The following is a 24,032-nucleotide window of genomic DNA, read 5'->3' as shown; positions in this document are numbered from 1 at the left end:
GTGTTCTTGCCTGGAGAATCCCAGGGATGGGGGAGCCTGGTGGGCTACTGTCTATGGGGTCGCCCAGAGTCGGACACGACTGAAGCGACTTAGCAGCAGTAGCAGCATATATATATATATATATATATTTTTTTTTTTTTAATTGGAGGCTACTTACTTTACAATATTATATTGGTTTTGCCATACATCAACATGAATTCACCACGGGTGTGCATGTGTTCCCATCCTGAACCCCCCTCCCACCTCCCTCCCCAGGCCATCCCTCTGGGTCATCCCAGTGCACCAGCCCCAAGCACCCTGTATCATGCATCGAACCTGGACTGGTGATTCATTTCACATATGATAATTTACATGTTTCAATGCCATTCTCCCAAATCATCCCACCCTCACCCTCTCCCATAGAGTCCAAAAGACTGTTCTATACATCTGTGTCTCTTTTGCTGTCTTGCATACAGGGTTATCATTACCATCTTTCTAAATTCCATATATATGCATTAGTATACCGTATTGGTGTTTTTCTTTCTGGCTTACTTCACTCCGTGTAATAGGCTCCAGTTTCATCCACCTCTTAGAACTAATTCAAATGTATTCTTTTTAATGGCTGAGTAATATTCTGTTGTGTATATGTACCACAGCTTTCTTATCCATTCGTCTGGTGATGGACATCTAGGTTGCTTCCATGTCCTGGCTATTATAAACAGTGCTGCAATGAACATTGAGGTACACGTATCTCTTTCAATTCTGGTTTCCTCCGTGTGTATGCCTAGCAGTGGGATTACTGGGTCATATGGCAGTTCTATTTCCAGTTTTTTAAGGAATCTCCACACTGTTCTCCATAGTGGCTGTACTAGTTTGCATTCCCACCAACAGTGTAAGAGCGTTCCCTTTTCTCCACACCCTCTCCAGCATTTATTGCTTGTAGACTTTTGGATCGCAGCCATTCTGACTGGTGTGAAATGGTACTTCATTATGGTTTTGATTTGCATTTCTCTGATAATGAGTGATGTTGAGCATCTTTTCATGTGTTTGTTAGCCATCTGTATGTCTTCTTTGGAGAAATGTCTATTTAGTTCTTTGGCCCATTTTTTGATTGGGTCTTTTATTTTTCTGGAATTGAGTTGCAGGAGTTGCTTATATATTTTTGAGATTAATTCTTTGTCCATTACTTTGTTTGCTATTATTTTCTTCCATTCTGAAGGCTGTCTTTTCACCTTGCTTATAGTTTCCTTTGTTGTGCAGAAGCTTTTTAGTTTTAATTAGGTCCCATTTGTTTATTTTTGCTTTTATTTCCAATATTCTGGGAAATAGGTCATAGAAGATCCTGCTGTGGTTTATATCAGAGAGTGTTTTGCCTATGTTCTCCTCTAGGAGTTCAATAATTTCTGGTCTTACATTTAGATCTTTAATCCATTTTGAGTTTATTTTTGTGTATGGTGTTAGAAAGTGTTCTAGTTTCATTCTTTTACAAGTGGGTGACCAGTTTTCCCAGCTCCATTTGTTAAAGAGATTGTCTTTTCTCCATTGTATACTCTTGCCTCCTTTGTCGAAGATAAGGTTTCCATAGATGCATGGATTTATCTCTGGGCTTTCTATTTTGTTCCATTGATCTATATTTCTGTCTTTGTGCCAGTACCATACTGTCTTGATGACTGTGGCTTTGTAGTAGAGCCTGAGGTCAGGCAGGTTGATTCCTCCAGTTCCATTCTTCTTTCTCAAGATAGCTTTGGCTACTCGAGGTTTTTTGTATTTCCATAAAAATTGTGAAATTATTTGTTCTAGCTTTCTGAAAAATACCATTGGTAGCTTGATAGGGATTGCATTGAATCTATAGATTGCTTTGGGTAATATACTCATTTTCACTATATTGAGTCTTCTGATCCATGAACATGGTATATTTCTCCATCTATTTGTGTCCTTTTTGATTTCTTGCACCAGTGTTTTATAGTTTTCTATATATGGGTCTTTTGTTTCTTTAGGTAGATATATTCCTAAGTATTTTATTCTTTTTGTTGCAATGGTGAATGAAATTTTTCCTTAATTCCTCTTTTTGTTTTCTCATTGTTAGTATATAGGAATGCAAGAGATTTTTGTGTGTTGGTTTTATATCCTGCAACTGTACTATATTCATTGATTAGCTCTAGTAATTTTCTGGTGGAGTCTTTAGAGTTTTCTATGTAGAGGATCATGTCATCTGCAAACAGTGAGAATTTTACTTCTTCTTTTCCAATCTGAATTCCATTTATTTCTTTTTCTGTTCTGATTGCTGTGGCCAAAACTATGTTGAATAGTAGTGGTGAGAGTGGGCACCCTTGTCTTGTTCCTGATTTTAGGGGAAATGCTTTCAATTTTTCACCATTGAGGATAATGTTTGCTGTGGGTTTGTCATATATAGCTTTGATTATGTTGAGGTATGTTCCTTCTATTCCTGCTTTCTGGAGAGTTTTGATCATAAATGGATGTTGAATTTTGTCAAAGGCTTTCTCTGCATCTATTGAGATAATCATATGGTTTTTATTTTTCAATTTGTTAATGTGGTGTATTACATTGATTGATTTGTGGATATTGAAGAATCCTTGCATCCCTGGGATAAAGCCCACTTGATCATGATGTATGATCTTTATAATATGTTGTTGGATTCTGATTGCTAGAATTCTGTTAAGGATTTTTGCATCTATGTTCATCAATGATATTGGCCTGTAGTTTTCTTTTTTTGTGGCATCTTTGTCAGGTTTTGGTATTAGGGTGATGGTGGCCGCATAGAATGAGTTTGAAAGTTTACCTTCCTTTGCAGTTTTCTGGAAGAGTTTGAGTAGGATAGGTGTTAGCTCTTCTCTAAATTTTTGGTAGAATTCAGCTGTGAAGCTGTCTGGTCCTGCAGCCCAGCGTTTCTCATGATGTACTCTGCATATAAGTTAAATAAGCAGGGTGACAATATACAGCCTTGACACACTCCTTTTCCTATTTGGAACCAGTCTGTTGTTCCATGTCCATTTCTAACTGTTACTTCCTGACCTGCATACAGATTTCTCAAGAGGCAGGTCAGGTAGTCTGGTATTCCCATCTCTTTCAGAATTTTCCACAGTTTATTGTGATCCACACAGTCCAAGGCTTTGGCATAGTCAGTAAAGCAGAAATAGATGTTTTTTCTAAAACTCTCTTGCTTTTTCGATGATCCAGCAGATATCATTAGGGAAATGCAAATTAAAAAGAGATACTACTATGTACTTATTGGAATGACCAAAATCCAGAACACTAAAAACACTAAATGCTGGCAAAGATGTGGAGCAAAAGGAACTCACATTTATTGCTGGTAGGAAAGCAAATGGTACAGACACTCTGAAATGCATTTTGGTAGTTTCTTTAAAAACTAAACATACTCTTACTACATGACCCCATGATCACATTGCTTGGAAATTACCCCCAAAAACCTGACACAGATGTCTATAGCAGTTTTTTTTTATGATTGCCAAAACTTGGAAGCAATCAAGATGTCTTTCAGTAGGTGAATGGATAAATAAACTGTGTTACATTCAGATAATGGAATATTATTCAGTGCTAAAAAGAAATGAGCTATCAGGCCATGAAAAGACATGAGGAATCTTGAATGTATATTACTCATTGAAAAAGGCCAATCTGGAAAGGCTTCATGCTATGTGAATCCAACTATGTCACATTCTAGAAAAGGTAAAACTATGAAGATGATAGAAACATCAGTGGTTCTAGGGGACGAGAGATGAATAGGTGGGGCACAGGATTTTTAGGGCAGTGAAAATACTCTGTTTGAGAGAGTAATGATGGATACATGTAATAATGCATTTGCCAATGCCATTGAATGTATAGTGCCAAAAGTGAATCCTAGTGTAAATTATTGATTTGGGGAAGAAAGGTAAAGTGTCTCTCATCAAAGTGACACTGTGATGATGATGTGTCAGTCTAGGCTCATCAATTGTAACCAATGTACCAATCTGGTAGATGTTGAGAATGGGGGTGGGGGGCTATGCATGTGTGAAGCAGGCAGTATAGGGGAAATCTATGTATTTCCTTTTGATTTTGCTATTAATCTACAACTACTCTAAAAGAAAGTAAGTCTTTAAAAAGCCCACATTCATCAATAGAATGTGTCTCAGTTTTTTTTTTTTTTTTTAAGAAAAAAACTCAATAATTTGTATTACTAGGACAGAAACAGAGAAGGCAATGGCACCCCACTCCAGTACTCTTGCCTGGAAAATCCCATGGACGGAGGAGCCTGGTGGGCTGTAGTCCATGGGGTTGCTAGGAGTCGGACACGACTGAGCAACTTCACTTTCACTTTTCACTTTCATGCATTGGAGAAGGAAATGGCAACCCACTCCAGTGTTCTTGCCTAGAGAATCCCAGGGACAGGGGAGCCTGGTGGGCTGCCATCTATGGGGTCACACAGAGTCGGACATGACTGAAGTGACTTAACAGTAGCAGCAGCAGCAGCAGGACAGAAAACTAACAACTCCTGATTTGTTATTCTTGTATTCCCATTGAAATGCTTGATAACTAACAATTATTTATACAAGCCTTCAGAAATAGTAGAAACCAGGAAAACTACTCTCTGTAAGAAATTAAGAATTTTCACCAACCTGAGCTCACTAAAATCCTAAAGTCTACAAGGGATGCCATTCAGGATAGACAGCATGGAACTGCGGAAAGAGACAAAATCTCCATTCATTGGTTCCCATTTTTGGCTCTGCCATGCAGACATGGACTCATAGACTGACCAGAGGAAATGAAACCACCCCACTACCATCACCAGTTTGGTTCAAAAAGCTACTTTCTAAGGATCAGGATTGGTTCATTTCCTATGGTCCCCAATATATAGGGGACCAATATATATGGGCTTCCCTAGTAGCTCAGATGGTAAGGCGTCTGCCTACAATGCCTGGAGAAGGAAATGGCAACCCACTCCAGTATTCTTGCCTGGAGAATCTCATGGATGGAGGAGCCTGGTAGGCTACAGTCCATGGGGTCACAAAGAGTCGGACATGACTGAGCGACTTCACTTCACTTCACTTCTTTCCTATGGTCCCCAATATATCATTTTTCTTTTTTTTTTTTTTTTAAACTTTGCATAATTGTATTTGTTTTGCCAAATATCAAAATGAATCCGCCACAGGTATACATGTGTTCCCCATCCTGAACCCTCCTCCCTCCTCCCTCCCCATTCCATCCCTCTGGGTCGTCCCAGTGCACCAGCCCCAAGCATCCAGTATCGTGCATCGAACCTGGACTGGCAACTCGTTTCATACATGCTATTTTACATGTTTCAATGCCATTCTCCCAAATCTTCCCACCCTCTCCCTCTCCCACAGAGTCCATAAGACTGTTCTATACATCAGTGTCTCTTTTGCTGTCTCGTACACAGGGTTATTGTTACCATCTTTCTAAATTCCATATATATGCGTTAGTATACTGTATTGGTGTTTTTCTTTCTGGCTTACTTCACTCTGTATAATAGGCTCCAGTTTCATTTTTCTTACAGTTATCTCAAGGCAAAAATTGCCAACAATGAAATGTGGCCGGAGGTATAAAATGAGCAACTAAAGAAGCATGCCTGGAATGGTAGTGGAGATATAATACTTTGTAATTGAGTATGTCTGTGTTTAACTCACTGTCAAGGAAAAGTAAATACTGCTTAAAGTATCATGATAAATGTCATGCCTCAAAGAAAGCTTAAAAGGTCATCAAATCTATAACTAAGCAAAACCTACAGATTATCAAAGAAGTTAACTAGATGCTAGTCATCTCCAGGTATAAAAGTAGGGATGAGGATTCTAACAGCAGCCCATTGTACAACCAAACTAACTAAAGATGGACAATACCAGGGCTACACACAACCTACTCACGGTCCTAAAAAATCTATGGAGAATGGGGAAAAAAAGTTGAAGGACATAACACTCAAGAGGAAAAAGGAAGTATTTTGTCACAAATATCCAGTGAGGAGAAGTAAAGGATATGTCACTCGTCTGCTTGTACACTCTATAAAACACAGGAAAGTGCAAAGTCTATCAGGTAAGAAGTCTAGGATGAAGAAAAATGATAAGGGAGGTCTTTGAAGCTAAAAGAAAGTCAATGTATTTGTTTCCTATTGCTGCTGTAACAAATTACCATGAAGTTAGTGGCTTGAAACAACACACATGTATTCAGACAGTTCTGGAGATCAGAAATCCAAAATGAATCTTAAGGGATGAAAATCAAGGTATCAACAGGCAAGGCTGGTTCCCTTCTGGGATCTCCTAGGAAGAATATGCTCATCTCTGAGATTCTAAAGTCTGTTATGCATGTTTTTGGCTCACGGCTGTATCACTCCAGTCTCTGCTTCTGCTGTCACATCACTTTCTCCTCATCTTGCTCCTCCTTTCTCCACTTTATAAGGACTCTTAGAATTACACTGAATCTCTCCATCTCAATCAAGATTTTTCAGCATGTCTGCAAAGTCCCTTCTACTGTGTAAGGTGACATATTCACAGGTTCCAGGAATTAGATCATGGTCATCTGTGTGAGACCATTTTTCTGTCTATTATAGTCAAGGAAAGATTTAAAATAAATTCTGAAAGGTACAGTCATTGAATTCAAAGTGAGCTTTGAGAGATTTTAGAAAGCAGCGAAGAGTATACTCACCACTACATTATTAGAATTGGGTAGACCAACTTGAGATTCTCTCATCGAAAACATAGAAGGGTCAGACTTTAAAAAGATAAGGAAGTAAAAAGATGGATGACAAATACAGAGCAATACATGGATAATTCTGATGAAGAGATCAGAACAAATAATAATAGCAGAAAGATTTTTTTGAGCTGGATATAATTTTACATCTTTAAATTTGACTATCATGTACTAGGAAAAAAGTATGTGCAGAGAGCAACGTCTAGACAAATGCCTTTTTTTAAACAAATTTTCAAATGCAAACAGAGTAGCCATCTGAGTGGAAAAAGCATGATACAAAAGAATAAACCTCATGTTAATTTCAGATTTGTCTTATAATACAGAACACTAAAATCATGAACAAAGGCTACAGAGCTTTAAGGGTAGCATATTTTAGCTGAAGATTTCTGTGCATACCAGATTGTCATTTATATGAGAAGGCAAGAGAAACACATTTTCAGGTTTTCAAGGGCTCAAAGAATTTCACCCTTGCATCTTATCTGAGAGTAATATGTGAATATCCACTCCAGTATACAGAGAGATTAAAAAAAAAACAAACCTCAAAAACTGGAGATACTGCATATAATTGGACTGCTTTTATTTTTAGGATATAAAATGAGAAATAAGCAGAAAGATAGATCATGGAAAATTTCAAGAATACAGTAGACATGGCAAGCAAGATTGTTGATGCAAATATTTTACTTTTCAAATCTGCTTATATATTCAGTTTTTACCACTTCTTGGTGGTAATAAATTTCCTATGTAACTATTATCCCTTTAATTTTCAAAGAATTAACACTGCAACCTCAACAAATTACAAATGCAAATAAAGGGTTTTTTCCCACAGGTATTGGAGACAATTTAAACATTCAAAATTACCACAGAGTCAAATAATGAAATACCATATACTCTTAAGAATTATATATACAAAATGTTCTAAAAGACATGGGACCAGACATTTTATTATATAATGCAGGCAAAAGAAAAAATTTAGAACAAGTGTTTATATATACAGTATGGTCTCAACTATGCAAATTACTGAAAGACAATAAAGAAAAAGTCTAGCAATGGCTGCCACTAGGCAGTACAATTTGAAATAACTTTAAAATTCTGTTTCTGTTCCTTCTGTATTTAAAAATGTTATAATAAGTGTGTATCATGTTTATCATCAGAAAAAAAAACTAATACAGGAAAAATGGAGTAAAATTAAATATTCTCCCATTAATGTATCATTTACTTTTGGAAAATCATAAAACTCTATGTGTTGTTATACACATCCGTTCCAACAATCTCAGAGTTGAAGAAATTGAGACCCAAAAAGTTACATCAATTTTCTAAAGTTATAAAATTCAACAGTGAGTGTTCCAGACTAAAATCTGAATATACTGACTCCCAGCTGAGCGCTATTTAAACTCCTAATTGACTCCTTAATACAGCAGTTTTCAAACATTTTACTCTGTGAAACACATATTTTAATAAGTATACAAATTGAATTTAAACTATAAAAGCTCACTGGAGGACATGAAATGAGGCATGAAAATATGAAGAAATATATGCTCCTGAGTATAAAGTTCCCATTTCTCCCAAAATTAATTATAAATTTAATACAATTCTGATCAAAATTCCAATTCTTTGGAGGCAGCTTTTTAAAAAATTAATAAGATTAATCTGGAAGAATAAATGTGTGAGTAGTAAAGAAAGATGTTTTCTTTTGGACAAAAAACAAGAACAAAGAAGCATGACTGGACTTATCAGGTATCAAACATGATAAAGACATATTATGCAGATTTAGATAAGTTGTTTGATGGAAGAGAATTTTTTCAAAAGACTTATTTATACATAAGGATTTAACCCATGCCAAAGTTGGAATTTTTATACAAAGGTAGTATCACATATTGGTTAAAAACACAGACTTTTGGAGTCAAAGAGGCAGGTTCAAATTTTATTTCTGACCTTGACCAACTATAAAAAACCTGTTCAAGTTACTTAACTCAGAAGCCTGTATATTTTCTTCCTCAAACCAGTGATATAATAACTACTTTGTAGAGTTTGTAGCTAGGATTAAATCAGATTATGTATTTGAAGGGCATAGAATGGGCCCCAGAATTTAGTAACTAATCAATAAATGGCCGGCAGTAGTGGTGGAGGTGATGAAGGCGATGATAGTCATATTATTTTATGGTGAATAAATCTATATGTCTATCACATTCTCAGCCATTGTCCCCAATACCACCTCCCAGAAATGATGATTCACTAGGAGAACTCATGAGTATTGTCATACTCATGACTAAAAAACATTGAAAAGAGAAAAAGCAAATTGCAAAGGAAAAAGGTACCTGGGATGAAATCTGGAAGAAAGCAGGTGCAAATTTCCATGAGTCCTCTCCCACTGGAGTCATACAGCTTGGGTTCATTTTCCCCAGCAACAAGTTGTGATAAAAATATGAATTATTATCTATCAAAAATTTTTTTAGTCACTCAGTCATGTCTGACTTTTTGCGACCCCATGGACTGTAGCCCACCAGGCTCCTCTGTCTATGGAATTCTCTAGGCAACAATACTGGAGTGGGTTGCCATTCTCTTCTCCAGGGGATTGTCCTGATCCAGGGATCAAACCCAGGTCTCCCACACTACAGGCAGATTCTTTACCTTCTGAGCCACCAGGGAAACAAGGAGGCTCAATAAAGATTCAGAATCCAAGGTTTTCACTGGGGGCTGCTCATATGGCCAAATTCCTCCTAGGACTTACTAAAATTCCAGACTCCCAGAGGAAAGCAGGTGTTCAGTGTAAACAAGGTAGTTTGCACAAACACTTGGGGCACAGAGATGAGATGAGTTCTTATCAGTTCTGAGGTGTGAGAACCCCCCGACACTACCGAAAGATCAACCCTACAAACAGACCTTTCTAAGGAGAAAAGATTCAGGCTGTCACACATTTCTATGGGTGATACCTGAGTTTTACAAATTTCTGTGATGTTTATATTTTCTAATGTTTATTCCACCTCACAGCAATATATTATAATGCAAGAGTGGAAGAACAGTTTTGTTACAGATTGCTTTGAATCAATTCAAAGTATCGTTTAACTAAATTCACATGAAAGCTTCTGTACTTTTTTCCATCAGTGACAAATTCCTCCAAAGACCTAACAACTTATACCATACTTGAGAATCAATCCGATGTATTTTTACCTTTTTCTTTCACTTATATGGTTGGATGGCATCACTGACTCAATGGACATGAGTTTGAGCAAACTCCAGGAGCTAGTGATGGACAGGGAAGCCTGGCGTGCTGCAGTCCATGGGGTCGCCAAGAGTTGAACATGACTGAGCTGAACTTCTGTACTTTTTTCCATCAGTGACAAATTCCTCCAAACACCTCATAACTTATACCATACTTGAGAATCAATCCAATGTATTTTTAACTGTTTTTTTTTATTTATGTATAAGTAGGAACAATTTTTTGGAAAATACTTTAATAATACAAAATTTTTAATGATGTTTTTGATATTATAAATTTATTTCCAATAAATATAAGATGATTTCAGATTGTTGGCAGAACAGCCATAAACCACTATCACCTCTCTGTCCCCTCTACACACAGCATGAAATTTTACATGATCAGATACTTTCAATTACAGGGAACGGCTCAGTTTTCAAAGCCTTTCCTCCTGACAGCATGGTCTGTCCTCAGAACTCTCCTCACTGAAGTACATTAGCTTCATGGAGGCCATGATTTTTTTCTTTCCTCCAATGCCCCTGCTCTTCACTCTTTTAATCTTCATCTTTCTCTTTTTTCTCCTAATTCTCTCTGTCTTTACTCAGTGAAGATCCTATTTACTGTGAGACTAGAGCCCTTGTTTTTCTGTCTCTACTTTGAAGAATTTTAACCTGGACTCACTGAATTTTCCAAGATGGATTTCCTCCTTCACTGTGCACCCAGGTTTCCTGAGGTAACCCTCAGCCTCATCCCAACCTGCCTGAAGAGCACCAGAAGTCCAAATCAGAAAGGGTCAACAGTCCTCTCTTGAAAAGCATAGTGACCACAATGCCAGTATTGATTTATTACATGCAGTTCTTACCAAACCAATTTAATATACGTCAGTAAATGTTCCATGTAATGGGTTCTGGAGACACATCAGTCCATATTTTGTAATGAGGTAAAAAATGGTGGTTCAAGATTAAAAATTTTTTCCGTTTTTCAAATGGACTCTTTTCCTTGTATAAAACCTAATATAATCTTTTGGGCCTTCCCTGATGGCTCAGACAGTAAAGAATCTGCCTGCAATGCGGGAGACCTGGGTTCAATCCCAGAGTCAGAAAGATCCCCTGGAGAAAGGAATGGCTACCCACTCCAGTATTCTTGCCTGGAGAATTCCACAAACAGAAAATCTTTAACCTTACTAAAACACGTAAAATTGAAATATCCTCTATTTTATAGATTTCCAGGCCATGGGGTTGAAGAAAGGGATGTTTTTCAACCCAGACCCTTACCTGAAGATTTCTATTCAGCCTGGGAAGCACAGCATATTTCCTGCCCTCCCCCACCATGGACAGGAGAGGCGATCCAAAATCATTGGCAACACTGTGAACCCCATCTGGCAAGCTGAGGTGAGTGCCCGGGCCCTGAAAATCAGGCTTAAGTGACAAAGCGAAGTGACTGACCATGAAGCCCACGTGCTACTCCCTCCCTTCTTGGAGCCCCAAACTCTTCTGCTTAGTTCATGGTTCTCTTGGTCCTAGAGTGGGGCCATGTTCTCCTTGGGTTGTAACTCCTAGGGATTTTTTTTTTAAGTGGGCGAAGTGGAGTTTTTTTAATATTTATTTTATTTTAATTTTTATTGGATTATAGTTGATTTACAATGTTGTGTTATAGCAAAGTGAATCAAGTATATAGCAAGAATATAGCAAAGTGAATCAGTTATACATATATCCACACTTTTTTAGATTCTTTTTCCATACAGGCCATTAGAGTATTGAGTAGAGTTCCCTGTGGTAAACAGTAAGTCCTTATTAGTTATCTATTTTACAGCTCAGATGATAAAGCGTCTGCCTGCAATGCAGGAGACCCAGGTTTGATCCCTAGGTCGGGAAGATCCCCTGGAGAAGGAAATGGCAACCCACTCCAGTATTCATGCCTGGAAAATCCCATAGACCGAGGAGCCTGGTGGGCTATAGTCCATGGGGTCACAAAGAGTTGGATAGGACTGAACGACTTCACTTTCACTTTCAATGTGTATATGTCAGTCCCAATCTCCTAGTTTATGCCTCTGCCCTTACCCCCTGGTAACCATAAATTTGTTTTCTACGTCTATGACTCTGCTTCTGTTTTGTAGGTAAGCTCATTCATCCATGTTGCTGCAAATGCCTTTATTTCTTTCTTTTTTATGGCTGAGTAATACTATATTATATGCATGTAACACATTTTCTTTATTCATTCCTCTGTCGATGGGCATTTAAGTTGTTTCCATGTCTTGGTGGGTACTGGAACCAGTACCCCAACATACGAGGGGGCGACTGTAATAGCCTCTGCATCTGATTCTGAGCCTGCAAGCAGAGCTCCCTCTCTCTGCCTTTCTGTGGGAGCAGGAAGAAATGCATTCTCACACACTTCCCACACGTGTGGCCCTTGAGTGAGAGTGACAAATTTAAACTGTGTCCGTCTGGACCAGTTCCAGAGATTCTCACACTGTCAGGTTCCTGGGACAGGTAAAACAATAAGCCCTAGAATAACATTGGGGTTTCATACTATTTGATTTAAATAGGTATAAATTTAAATAGATTTAAATCATTCACACCATCTTCCTGGTTTGCTTGGTGCTAGGCAACTTGCTGGAGCTTTTGAATAGTTTGATGAATAGTCTGATGAAGGTGATTTTCTTCTACATGTGTCTCCTCCGCCAGCTGGGAGCAAGGAGGTTCCTCAACAAGGCCTCATCTGGCTCAGCCTCACAGTGACTAAGTCTTGTCCTAGAGAACTAGCAGAAAGTTGCCACCCCCATTGACTGCCTAGCTCCCTTCTTTAGCTTGAGGGAATAATCTGCAACCTGCGTGGCTTAAGGAACAGGGAGGCTTAGGACATGAAAGTGCTGCAATATAATGTAGGAGTTAAAAGTACAGCTTTGCAGTGACACAGACCTTGGTTCAAATCCCAGCTTGGCTAGTTATTAGTTGAGTAACTTTGAGAAATCAGTTATCCTCGATCTGAGCATCAGATTATCCTTATCAGGCTGGTGCTGATGGTCCTAGGCACTCACTTTGGGCAGTATTCTTCTTTTATTCTTCAAAATAGATCATCTCTGATGCAGAACTTTCAAGCATCCTTGACAATAAAGTGTAAATATCTGAGGACAAAGATTTTCCATTTTCTGCTTCCTAGGCTTAATTAGGCTTTATAAGGGCTTCCCAAGTGGCTCAGTGGTAAAGAATCCACCTGCCAACATAGGAGACACAAGAGACTTGGGTTTGAGTCTGGGGTTGGGAAGATCCCCCAAAGCTGGAAATGGCAACCCACTCCAGTATTCTTGCCTGGAAAATTCCATGGACAGAGGAACCCGGTAGGCTACAATCCACGGGGTTGCAAAAGTAGGACATGTCTGAGCACCACACATGCTTTGCAGAAGGTGCCATAAGGGAGATAGAGTTGTATTTGAGCTTCTTACTACTTTGGTTCAACAGACTGAAAGCACGCATAGTACCACTAGTATGGAGTCATGAATCTTAAATTATTTGTTCCTACATTCCTGGCTATTCTTTGCAGTTATTTATGGACTTCTCACTGCATTCCTGGGAATACAAGATGCTACAGAAATTTACAGCACATGAAAAGAAAAAAGCCTCTTTCTTCTGAAGAATTTTAGAGAAGCTTGTACTAAGACCTTTAGCCATAAAGGTATTATTATAAGTCTCAAAGAGCATTTATAAAATCCAGCACCATCAGAATATGTTTTGGCTAAAAATGTCAACTAGATTCACTTTAGGTTCTGAAACAATTTCTGAATCTTTGGTTCAGATTTATTTTGCTCTCCAAGGACACTGCAAACTCTCACTCTTCCTCTGCTTCTTGACCTACTCGGGTCTTTCCAGCATGCTGTGGTGAAGGTTTGCATCCCAAAATAAGTTCTACCATGTGTCTCCCTCACAAGGCTCAGACTGAGCTTGTTTCACTTGCTTTCCCAAGTTAACCAGAAGAGTAACTGGCTGAGCTGTGATTTAAAACAGTGTGGTTTGTGTTACTGCAAAGCTGTATTTTCAAAGCCCCTAAATGAGCCTAGAGTGCCCAGTGCTCAAATGTGGATGTCTCAGCCCCAGTGGAGAATATCCGAGGCCTTCGATGACCCAGCGTTTTTTACCACTTGTGTCAGTTAGGGATGCCTCTGGCTCTGAACTAGAGAAAGCCTGGCCAGCTGTGACATTTCTCACAAACAGGAAGTCCAGAGGGAGGTGTTCAGGCAGTGCAACCACTGAGCACAGCCCCCAGGGACCCAAGCTTTCTGGGTATTCCTGCTATACCTCAGCAGATGGCTCTCCTCTTCCTGTCTGAGAGCTTCAAACCCAAGTTCCAGGTAGGAACAAAGCAAAAAAAAAAAAAAGAAAGAAAGAAACTTTCTTCTTGAAAGGCTTTCAATTTTTATCCTGTAGGAGAAGCCCTTTTCAGCAAAAGCCCTATTAACTGTCACAGGACCTCACCTGTTTGGGAAGATCTGATGTTTCACTTCCCCGACTCCAACAGGGAGGGCAGGGGAAGAGGCGGTGAACATGGGTGCTGAATAAATGGGTTTATAGTGTCCGCAATGTGCTTCAGTTGTACTTCCAGCACCTTTCACCTCCGACACTATACTGAAGTCACTCTCGGTGGCTGCTTTCACGTGGCTGCATAAATTGTGTCTTTGCTTACATCTGCCTAAAATGGACATCCTCAACTAATGCTACCAGTGATTCCTGCTTATCCATAGATTCTCAGCTAAAATACCACCTCCTGCCTGGTACCCTCTCCTAGGCCTCAGAAGGAAGGTGCTCCATCCTCTGCTCCTTTGTCCAGACTTCTACCAGAGTATCTTTTATTTGCACAGCTGTCTTCCTCGTGAGACTTTAAGCTCCTCAAGGAAAGAAATCCTGTCCAATTTATCTTGATACCTCCAGTTCCCAGAGCCTAATCCTGGTAGTTTCTATAGGGCTTACTATGCGAAGCCATGTTCTAAATGTGTTATATAATTAACTCATTTCATCCTCATAACAACCCTCTAAGATATGTACTATTGTTATCCCCATTGAAAGATGAAGAAACCAAGACACAGAGAAGTTAGTGATTTTCCTAAGATCATACAGCTGGTAAATGACAGAACCAGAATTTGAACCAGTTCAGAGCCTGATATTGATCAGTTTTGTGCATAGGTGGTTGTGAATAAATTCTGGAGAAAGTATCTATAGCTTGTATCAGATACTCAGAATGACCATTATATCCTCTTATTTTAGGTGAAAAAAATCAGTAGACATAGACAGCATTGTGTGATAAGGCCAAACTCAATTATCAAAAGCTTAAATTGTTCTTTCCAGCTAATTGTATGAATGCCTACTTCTGTAGAATAAGTTTAAAGGATAAATGAATTTTTTAATATGGGGAAAGCAAGGTGAAGTTCTCATGGTTGATTATTGATTCATTTAAGAAATATTTATTGTGCATCTACTCTGTAATAGAAGTTGAAGTGGCAGGAAGGACACAAAAACAATTCATAGATAAGACCCCACAGGCACATGGAAGGAAACAATACAGTGAAATAAATGTCCTAATCAAGGTGTGGACAGAATGCTGCAAAGCACTGAGGGAAGACCTCACAGAGGGTGCACTCTTGGACTTGGGTCTTGACAAGTAGTAGGACATTTTGGGGGAGAGGGAGGGCATTTCAGGTGCATATGCAAAGGTACCAAGGCATCCACAGACACTTAGGGGGCAGTTCAGAAATGTCTCATGGGTGTAGCTTCTGGTGTGCATGACGTGAGATGGCAGCTGAGCTGGGTTTACTTTAATCACACACATTGCGTGGTTTCCTGATTTCCTTACAAGTGAAAGCTAATGTTGGCTTCTGGGTCTCACATTGCAACCCATGGTGAATGAAATGAAGATTCCTTGCTCCTGCTGGATTTATGCAAGCCAGTAAATCTCTACGCAAGAAGGTAAATGAGGACCAAGTGTCCTACTTTCTGTATTTGCTGATTAACATTCCAGCGATGTTCAGTGAGAAATAATTGATGTTGCTCGCAGTTAAGAGCAAGAATACCCTTTAACATGTAGTTTAAATGCTAAATTTATTTCTGTGATTAATGTTTCATTAAAGTCTTATGTGATTTTTTCAAATTTATGCAAGTTCAAACTTGAAACATATTTTTACTGATTAAATATGCTAGCTAAATCTTAGAAAAATTAAAGTTACAATCAGAATTTTTAAATGAGGGGAAATAGAGAGAAATAGATATTAAATGTAATGCAGACTAAAAAAATTAAAAAGACTTCCAAGTTGATTGATTTATCTCCTCCTTTTTTATTATTACTGTAATTAGAAACTTCTTTTCACCCTGGGAACACTCTTCTTGATTTTAGGTCTGTTTACTTTCCAGGATGGATATAATGAGCATTTATAAGATTATAACTTCACAGAGAAGTTAAACAGAAACAGCAGCAACTAATGAGTTTTGGGTTATCTGTTCAGCATGCTTATATACAGAGTATACTTCTACCTCTAAATAAAACAGGGAATTCCTAAAAGTGGAGTTTCAGAAATATCAAGCAGGTTGAGCAGATATTAAAATTGGGCCTGGGGCCCTGGTGTATATTCATCTCTACCCAGTCTCTCTGCTTCTCTCAGAGCTGGGCTAATTAATCCGCTTACTACTCCAGTCTGGTCACAAGCTGAGAGGATTAGAAGACAAGTAACCTTAAGGCTTTCCTGGTGGTTCAGATGGTAAAGTGTCTGCCTACAATGTGGGAGACCCGGGTTTGATCCCTGGGTTGGGAAGATCCTCTGGAGAAGGCAATGGCACCCCACTCCAGTACTCTTGCCTGGAAAATCCCATGGACGGAAGAGCATGGTAGGCTATAGTCCATGGGGTCACAAAGAGTTGGACATGACTGAGCTACTTCACTTTCACTTTCTTTCTTTTTAACCTGAAGGAAACACCATCTCATAACATGATGTGTCTGATGGAGTAGAGCTGCCTTAGACTGCTGTGCTCCAGGAAGGCCTCTCTGAGTTGCTGTCATGTGAACTGAGAAGCCAGACATATGAAGAGCTGGTTGGATGTGCATCTCAGACAGAAGAAGCAGCCAATGTGAAGTCTTGGGTGTAACAAGCTTGCATGTCTAAACAGCAGGAAGGTCACTGTGGCAGGAGGATGTCAAGTATGGAAGGGATAGGGTCAGGTATAAGATAAAGTGTGAGAGAGAGGCAGGGAGGTGATTGGGATTTGATTGTAAATGTGGTAAGAAGCCATTGGAGGAGGGAAGCATGTGATTAAAATTTTATAAAAATTATCCTGCTTTTATATGCAGAATGGATTACAAAGAGACTGAGATGAAAGCAGTTGATTTCGCTTCTGGCTCTCATGGAGCAGCATGTGACACACTAACACAAAACAATGAGAAAAGCCAGTTAAAAGACAAAAATTAAAAAGTGATGATGACCTATGAGAATGGTTAAAACAACTAGAACTCATATGGTTAAGATCCTAGAGAGAAAGGAATTTGAGTGAGCCAACTTTCTGCTACTACTTTTTAAAAGAGGAGTAAGGTAGGCAAAAGGAGAAGGCAATGGCACCCCACTCCAGTACTCTTGCCTGGAAAATCCCATGGACAGAGGAGCATGGTAGGCTGCAGTCCATGGGGTCACTAACAGTCGGACACGACTGAAGTGACTTAGCAGCAGCAGCAAGGTAGGCAAGAAGCTACTGAAGGTTCAAGAGGAGTTTGATGTAATCTCATGGTACTGAAAAGACAAAGTAGGAGTTCTGAATCCTCCAAGGAGGAGGTGACCTAGAAAACCCCAGATTCTCAGTTGGACTTCTGGCTGGCTAAGTGTATGATCTGTGTGTGCTCAGTTGCTCAGTCATGTCTGACTCTTTGCAACTCTATGGACTGGAACCCACTAGGCACCTCTGTCATGGAGATTCTCCAGGCAGGAATACTGAAGTGGGTTGCCATGCCTCCCTCCAAGGGATCTTCCCAAGCCAGGGATTGAACCCAGGTCTCCCTCATTGCAGATGGATTCTTTACTGACTGGGCCACTAGTGAAGCCCAAGAATACTGGAGAGGGTCGCCCATCCCTTCTCCAGGGGATCTTTCTGACCCAGGAATTGAACCAGGGTCTCCTGCATTGCACACGTATTCTTTTACCAGCTGAACTAGCAGGGAAGCCCATAAGTATATGATCCGGGCCAACCGATGGTAGAAAGCTTGAAGACAGCTCAAACAACTCAATCAGTCTCTGATTAAAAAAAAAAATCTGACCCCAGTAACGATAAAAACAGACACATGGAGGCTTATTATTGGAGTTTTTTAAATGTAAATTTTAAATACTTTGTATATGTTTTCAAACTTAAAAAGCTAGACATAGACAATAAAAAGATAAATATAAAATGTTCACTACCTTGAAAATTAAGCACAAAAAAAAAAACTCCTTAAAAATCTATGAGTCAAAGAAGAAATCACCAAAAAACAGGATGGGGAACACATATATACCTAGGGCAGATTCATTTTGATATATGGCAAAACCAATACAATATTGTAAAGTTAAAAAATAAAATTAAAAAAAATATTTTGAACTTATTAAGTTATAATGAGCATATGACATATCTAAACTTGCAGGATGCAGCTAAATTAGAAAAGAGCTAAATATCAGTGTTCTGAGTTCACATATGAATAAGCTACAAAATTAAGAGCAAATCAAACAAAAAGAGAGCAGAGGGAAGTATACTAGTATAATGAAGATAAATGCAAAAATCACTGAATTAGAAGACAAATGTGTAATATAGAAATTAACAAAAATCAAAATGTAGTGTTCTTATACTTATTAAAAAATAAGTGTATATTATAGTGTTCATGCTAATAAATTTGAATGGAAAATTCCTAGAGCAACATATCTTACTAAACTTACACAACAATAAATAGAAATGCTGAATAGTCTATTAAGGAACTTGAGTATGTAATTTAAAAACCTTTCCACAAGGAAATTTCTAAGACCAGAATTGTCACTGTTGAAATCTCCCAGACGTTTAATAAAATAACAATTATCTTGTACAAATTCTTCCAAAGAAAAGAAATTTGTTTTGTGAGGCAAACTTGTTTTATACAACCAACAAAACTTTGATACCAAAATCTTACAAGGTCAATACAAGAAAGGCAAATTTCATTCCAAACTGTCTCATGAAAATCTGTGCAGTTATCCTAAAAAAACTTTGGATAATTGAACCCAGGGACATAAAAAGGCTAATACTTGACCAAGTTGTGTTTATTCTGAGAACACTAAAAGCTCAGTTGATGGAGCTGTTTTTCTCTGGCACCCGTGTTGCCATCATTAGCTGAACTCCAGCTGAACAAGAAAGGGAGTAACTAGTTCTCTCTGTTATGATTTGTACTAGGCTTCCTACAAATCTGACAATGGTAAAACACCCAGGAAGCAATTAGACACAAAACTTGCTCACAGGAGTGTGCCACCATTACCAGAAGCTCACATAATTTGTTAGTTTATGAACTTCCCTCCAGTGTCTGGTATATATCTGCATAGGACTTCAAAAAGATCTGCAATTCCTGATCCCTGCTGTTGATTTCTTGTTCAGAGTCATGAAGCTGTATGCTCTCCACCATGTGTAACAATTATACCAAATGATATCTAGTTAGGAAAACTGCATATGGATAATGTGCTTAACATCTCCCATAGTGGTAAGTATTTCATTATCTAACAAAACAACAAAAATCTTCCTTTTACTGGTAATTGTGAGTATCAGATTTTTTTGTGTGAAGTATCTAACTGCAAATAGAAAAGCAGTGCATAGATGCACAGTTTGGCATTATAAGAGGTTTTGGGGGGTTTTTTTTTTTTTTTGGTCTTTAATCCTCCTTTCATGATTATTTTTATCTTTATCAGGAAATAACTTTATACATAAATATAATTTATTACAAACAAGTGGAAAAACTGCATTTATTTAAAACTGTTTATGTTATGACAGTTTTGTGTATTGGTAGTCACTCAATCATGTCCAACTCTTGTGACCCCATGGAGTGTAGCCCACCAGCCTCCTCTGTCCACAGGATTCTCCAGGCAAAAATACTAGAGTGGGTAGCCATTCACTTCTCGAGGGAATCTTCCCAACCCAGGGATTGAACTCTGGTCTCCTGCATTGCAAGGCAGATTCTTTACCATCTGAGCCACCAAGGAAGCCCAGTTTGTTCTTTTTGCTGCAAGTACCATTCAATTGTATGGCTATGCCACATATTGTTTATACACTTACCTGCTAATAGACTTTCAGATTGTTTCCAGATATTGACTGTTGTGAACAAAGCTGCTATGGATATGCAGGTACAAGTCTTCCTTGTCTCAAGAAATTCCTAGAAGTGGAATGGCTAGATCATTTTAGTGGGTGAAAACTGCCCAAAAGTTTTCAGTGTGGTTGTACCAGTTCATATTCCCACCAATAGTGTTTGAGAGTTCCAGTTATTCTGTGTCCTCATAAACACTTGGCATTCTTTCTTAATTTTAGCTATTCTAGTAGATGATAAATGGTAACTTAATGTGGTTTTACTTTGCATTTCTGTGATGATTAATGGAATTGAGCATCTTTTCATCTGCTTATTGGCCATTTGTACATTTTCTTTTGAGAGGTATTTAGAGATATCTAACTTAGGTTTGAGAGTTCTTTATATACTCTGATTCAAGTTCTTTGCCATATATCTATTTTACAAATATTTTCTCCCAGTCTGTGGCTTACATTTTTATTAGTACTATATTTTAAAGATGAAATGTTTTATATTTTTATGATGCCTAGTTTATCAGGTAATTTTTTTTGATTCATGCTTTCTGCATTCTATCTAAATCTACCCAAGTTAACAAAGATAACTATTAAGTTTTCTTCTAGGAGTTCTATAGTTTTCATTCAGTTCAGTCTCTCAGTCATGTCCAACTCTTTGTGAACCCATGGACTGCAGCACAACAGGCTTCCCTGTCCAACACCAACTCCCAGAGCTTGCTCAAACTCATGTCCATTGAGTCAGGGATGCCATCCAACCATCTCATCATCTGTCATCCCCTTTTCCTCCTGCCTTCAATCTTTCCCAGCATCTGGGTCTTTTCCAGAGTCAGTTCTTCACATCAGGTGGCCAGAGCATTGGAGCTTCAGCCTGAGCATCAGTCCCTCCAATGAATACTCAGGACTGATTTCCTTTAGGGTTGACTGGTTGGATCTCCTTGCAGTCCAAGGGACTCTCAAGAGTCTTCTCCAACACCCCAGTTCAAAAGCATCAATTCTTTGGCACTCAGCTTTCCTTACAGTCCAACTCTCACATCCACACATGACTACTGGAAAAACCATAGCTTTGACTATATGGACTTTGGTCAGTAAAGTAATGTCTCTGCGTTTTAATATGCTGTCTAAGTTTGTCCTAGCTTTTCTTCCAAGGAGCAAGTGTCCTTTGATTACATGGCTGCAGTCACCATCTTCAGTGATTTTGGAGCCCAAGAAAATAGTCGGTCACTATTTGCATTGATTCCCCATCTATTTGCCATGAAGTGATAGGACTGGATGCCATGATCTTAGTTTTTTGAATGTTGAGTTTTAAGCCAGCTTTTTCACTCTCCTCTTTCACTTTCATCAAGAGGTTCTTCATTTTCTCTTTGCTTTATGCCAAAAGGGTGGTGTCATCTGCATATCCTAGGTTATAGATATTTCTCCCTGCAATCTTGATTCCAGCTTGTGTTTCATCCAGCACAGCATTTTGCATGATCCACTCTGCATATAAGTTAAAAACAGCCTAAATGTACTCCTTTCCCAATTTTGAACCAAGCCATTGTTCCATGTCACGTTCTAACTGTTGCTTCTTGACCTGCATACAGATTTCTCAGGAGGTGGGTAAGGTGGTCTGGTATTCCCATCTCTTTAAGAATTTTCCACAGTTTGTTGTGTTCCACACAGTCAAAAGCTTTGGTGTAGTCAATAAAGCAGAAGTAGATGTTTTTCTGGAATTCTCTTGCTTTTTCTGTGATCCAATGGATGTTGGCTTTTTTGATCTCTGGTTCCTCTGCCTTTTCTAGCTCCAGCTTGAACATCTGGAAGTTCTCAGTTCACGTATTGTTGAAGCCTAGCTTGGAGAATTTTGAGCATTACTTTGCTAGCGTGTGAGATGAGTGAAACTGTGCAGTAATTTGAACATCCTTTGGCATTTCCTTTCTTTGGGATTGGAATGAAAACTGACCTTTTCCAGTTCTGTGGCCACTGCTGAGTTTTCTAAATGTGCTGGCATATTGAGTGTAGCACTTTCACAGCATCATCTTTTACGATTTGAAATAGCTCAACTGGAATTCCATCACCTCCACTAGCTTTGTTCATAGTGCTGCTTCCTACAACCCACTTGACTTTTTCACTCTAGGATATCTGGCTCTAGGTAAGTGATCACACCATCGTGGTTATCTAGGTCATTAAGATCTCTTTACATGGATCACTCATTTATGGTGTTTGTGTCAGGAAACCAAAGTAATAAAAGATGATTACTTTATTGAAAAAAAAAAGATCTTTTTTGTATAGTTGTTCTGTGTATTCTTGCCACCTTTTCTTAATATCTTCTGCTTCTGTTAGGTCCATACAATTTCTGTCCTTTATTGTGTCCATCTTTGCATGATATGTTCCCTTGGTATCTCTAATTTTCTTGAAGAGATCTCTAGTCTTTCCCATTCTATTGATTTCTTCTATTTCTTTGCACTGATCACTGAGAAAGGCTTTCTTATCTCTCCTTGTATTCTTTGGAACTCTGCATTCAGATGGGTATATCTTTCCTTTTCTCCTTTGCCTCTCACTTCTCTTCTTTTCTCAGCTATTTGTAAGGCCTCCTCTGACAACCATTCTGCCTTTTTGCATTTCTTTTTCATGGGGATGGTTTTGGTCACTGCCTCGTGTACAGTGTTAGGAACATCCATCCATCCATAGTTCTTCAGGACTCTGTATGTCAGATCTAATCCCTTAAATCTATCTGTCACCACTACTGTATAATCGTAATGGATTTGATCTAGTGGTTTTCCCTACTTTCTTCAATTTAAGTCTGAATTTGGCAATAAGGAGATCATGATCTAAGCCACAGTCAGCTCCCAGTCTTATTTTTGCTAACTGTATATTGTCCATCTTTGGCTGCAAAGAATATAATCAATCTGATTTCCGTATTGACCATCTGGTGATGTCCATATGTAGAGTCTTCTCTTGTGTTGTTGGAAGAGGGTGCTTGCTATGATCAGTGTGTTCTCTTGGCAAAACTCTATTAGCCTTTGCCTTGCTTCATTTTGTACTCCATGGTCAAACTTGCCTGTTATTCCAGGTATCTCTTGACTTCCTACTTTTGTATTCCAGTCTCCTATGATGAAAAGGACATCTTTTGGGTTGTTAGTTCTAGCAGGTCTTGTAGGTCATCATAGAACCATTCAACATCAGCTTCTTTGTCATTATTGGTTGGAGCATAGACTTGGATTACTGTGATTTTGAATGGTTTTCCTTGGAAATGAACAGAGATCATTCTGTCGTTTTTGAGACTGCATCCAAGTACTGCATTTCAGACTTTAGTTGACTCTAAGGGCTATACCATTTCTTCCAAGGAATTCTTGCCCACAGTAGTAGATATAATGGTCATCTGAGTTAAATTTGTCCATTCTGGTCCATTTTAATTCACTGATTCCTAAAATGTTGATGTTCACTCATCATCTCCTGTTTGACCACTTCCAGTTTGTCTTGATTCATGGACCTAACATTCCAGGTTCCTCTGAAATATTGTTCTTTACAGCATTGGACTTTACTTCCATCACCAGTCACATCCACAGCTGGGCGTTGTTTCTGCTTTCGCTCAGCCTCTTCTTTCTTTCTGAAACTATTTCTTCACTCTTCTCCAGCAGAATATTGGACACCTACCAACCTGGGGAGTTCATCTTTCAGTGTCCTATCTTTTTACCTTTTAATACTGTTCCTGGGGTTCTCAAGGCAAGAATACTGAAGTGGTTTGCCATTCCCTTCTCCAGTGGGCACACTTTGTCAGAACTCTCCACCATTACCTGTCCATCTTGGGTGGCCCTACACAGCATGGCTCATAGTTTCATTCAGTTAGACAAGGCTGTGGTCCAAGT

At 38.7% G+C, this 24,032-nt stretch overlaps 1 protein-coding gene across 1 annotated transcript in view; it reads left to right on the top strand.

The window, feature by feature from the left end:
* HECW1 (HECT, C2 and WW domain containing E3 ubiquitin protein ligase 1) overlaps nt 1-24,032 on the top strand; it is a 483,654-nt gene that overhangs the window by 303,666 nt on the left and 155,956 nt on the right. The window contains exon 7 of the mRNA XM_055590733.1: nt 11,111-11,280. Coding sequence (XP_055446708.1) covers nt 11,111-11,280 — 170 coding nt within the window. The remainder of the gene's footprint in view (nt 1-11,110; nt 11,281-24,032) is intronic.

This window comes from Bubalus kerabau, chromosome 8, assembly GCF_029407905.1.
Source record: "Bubalus kerabau isolate K-KA32 ecotype Philippines breed swamp buffalo chromosome 8, PCC_UOA_SB_1v2, whole genome shotgun sequence".
Classification (NCBI taxonomy): domain Eukaryota; kingdom Metazoa; phylum Chordata; class Mammalia; order Artiodactyla; family Bovidae; genus Bubalus; species Bubalus kerabau.
The sequence above is the reverse complement of the archived record's forward strand: the minus strand, read 5'-3'. Positions and strand labels throughout refer to the sequence as shown.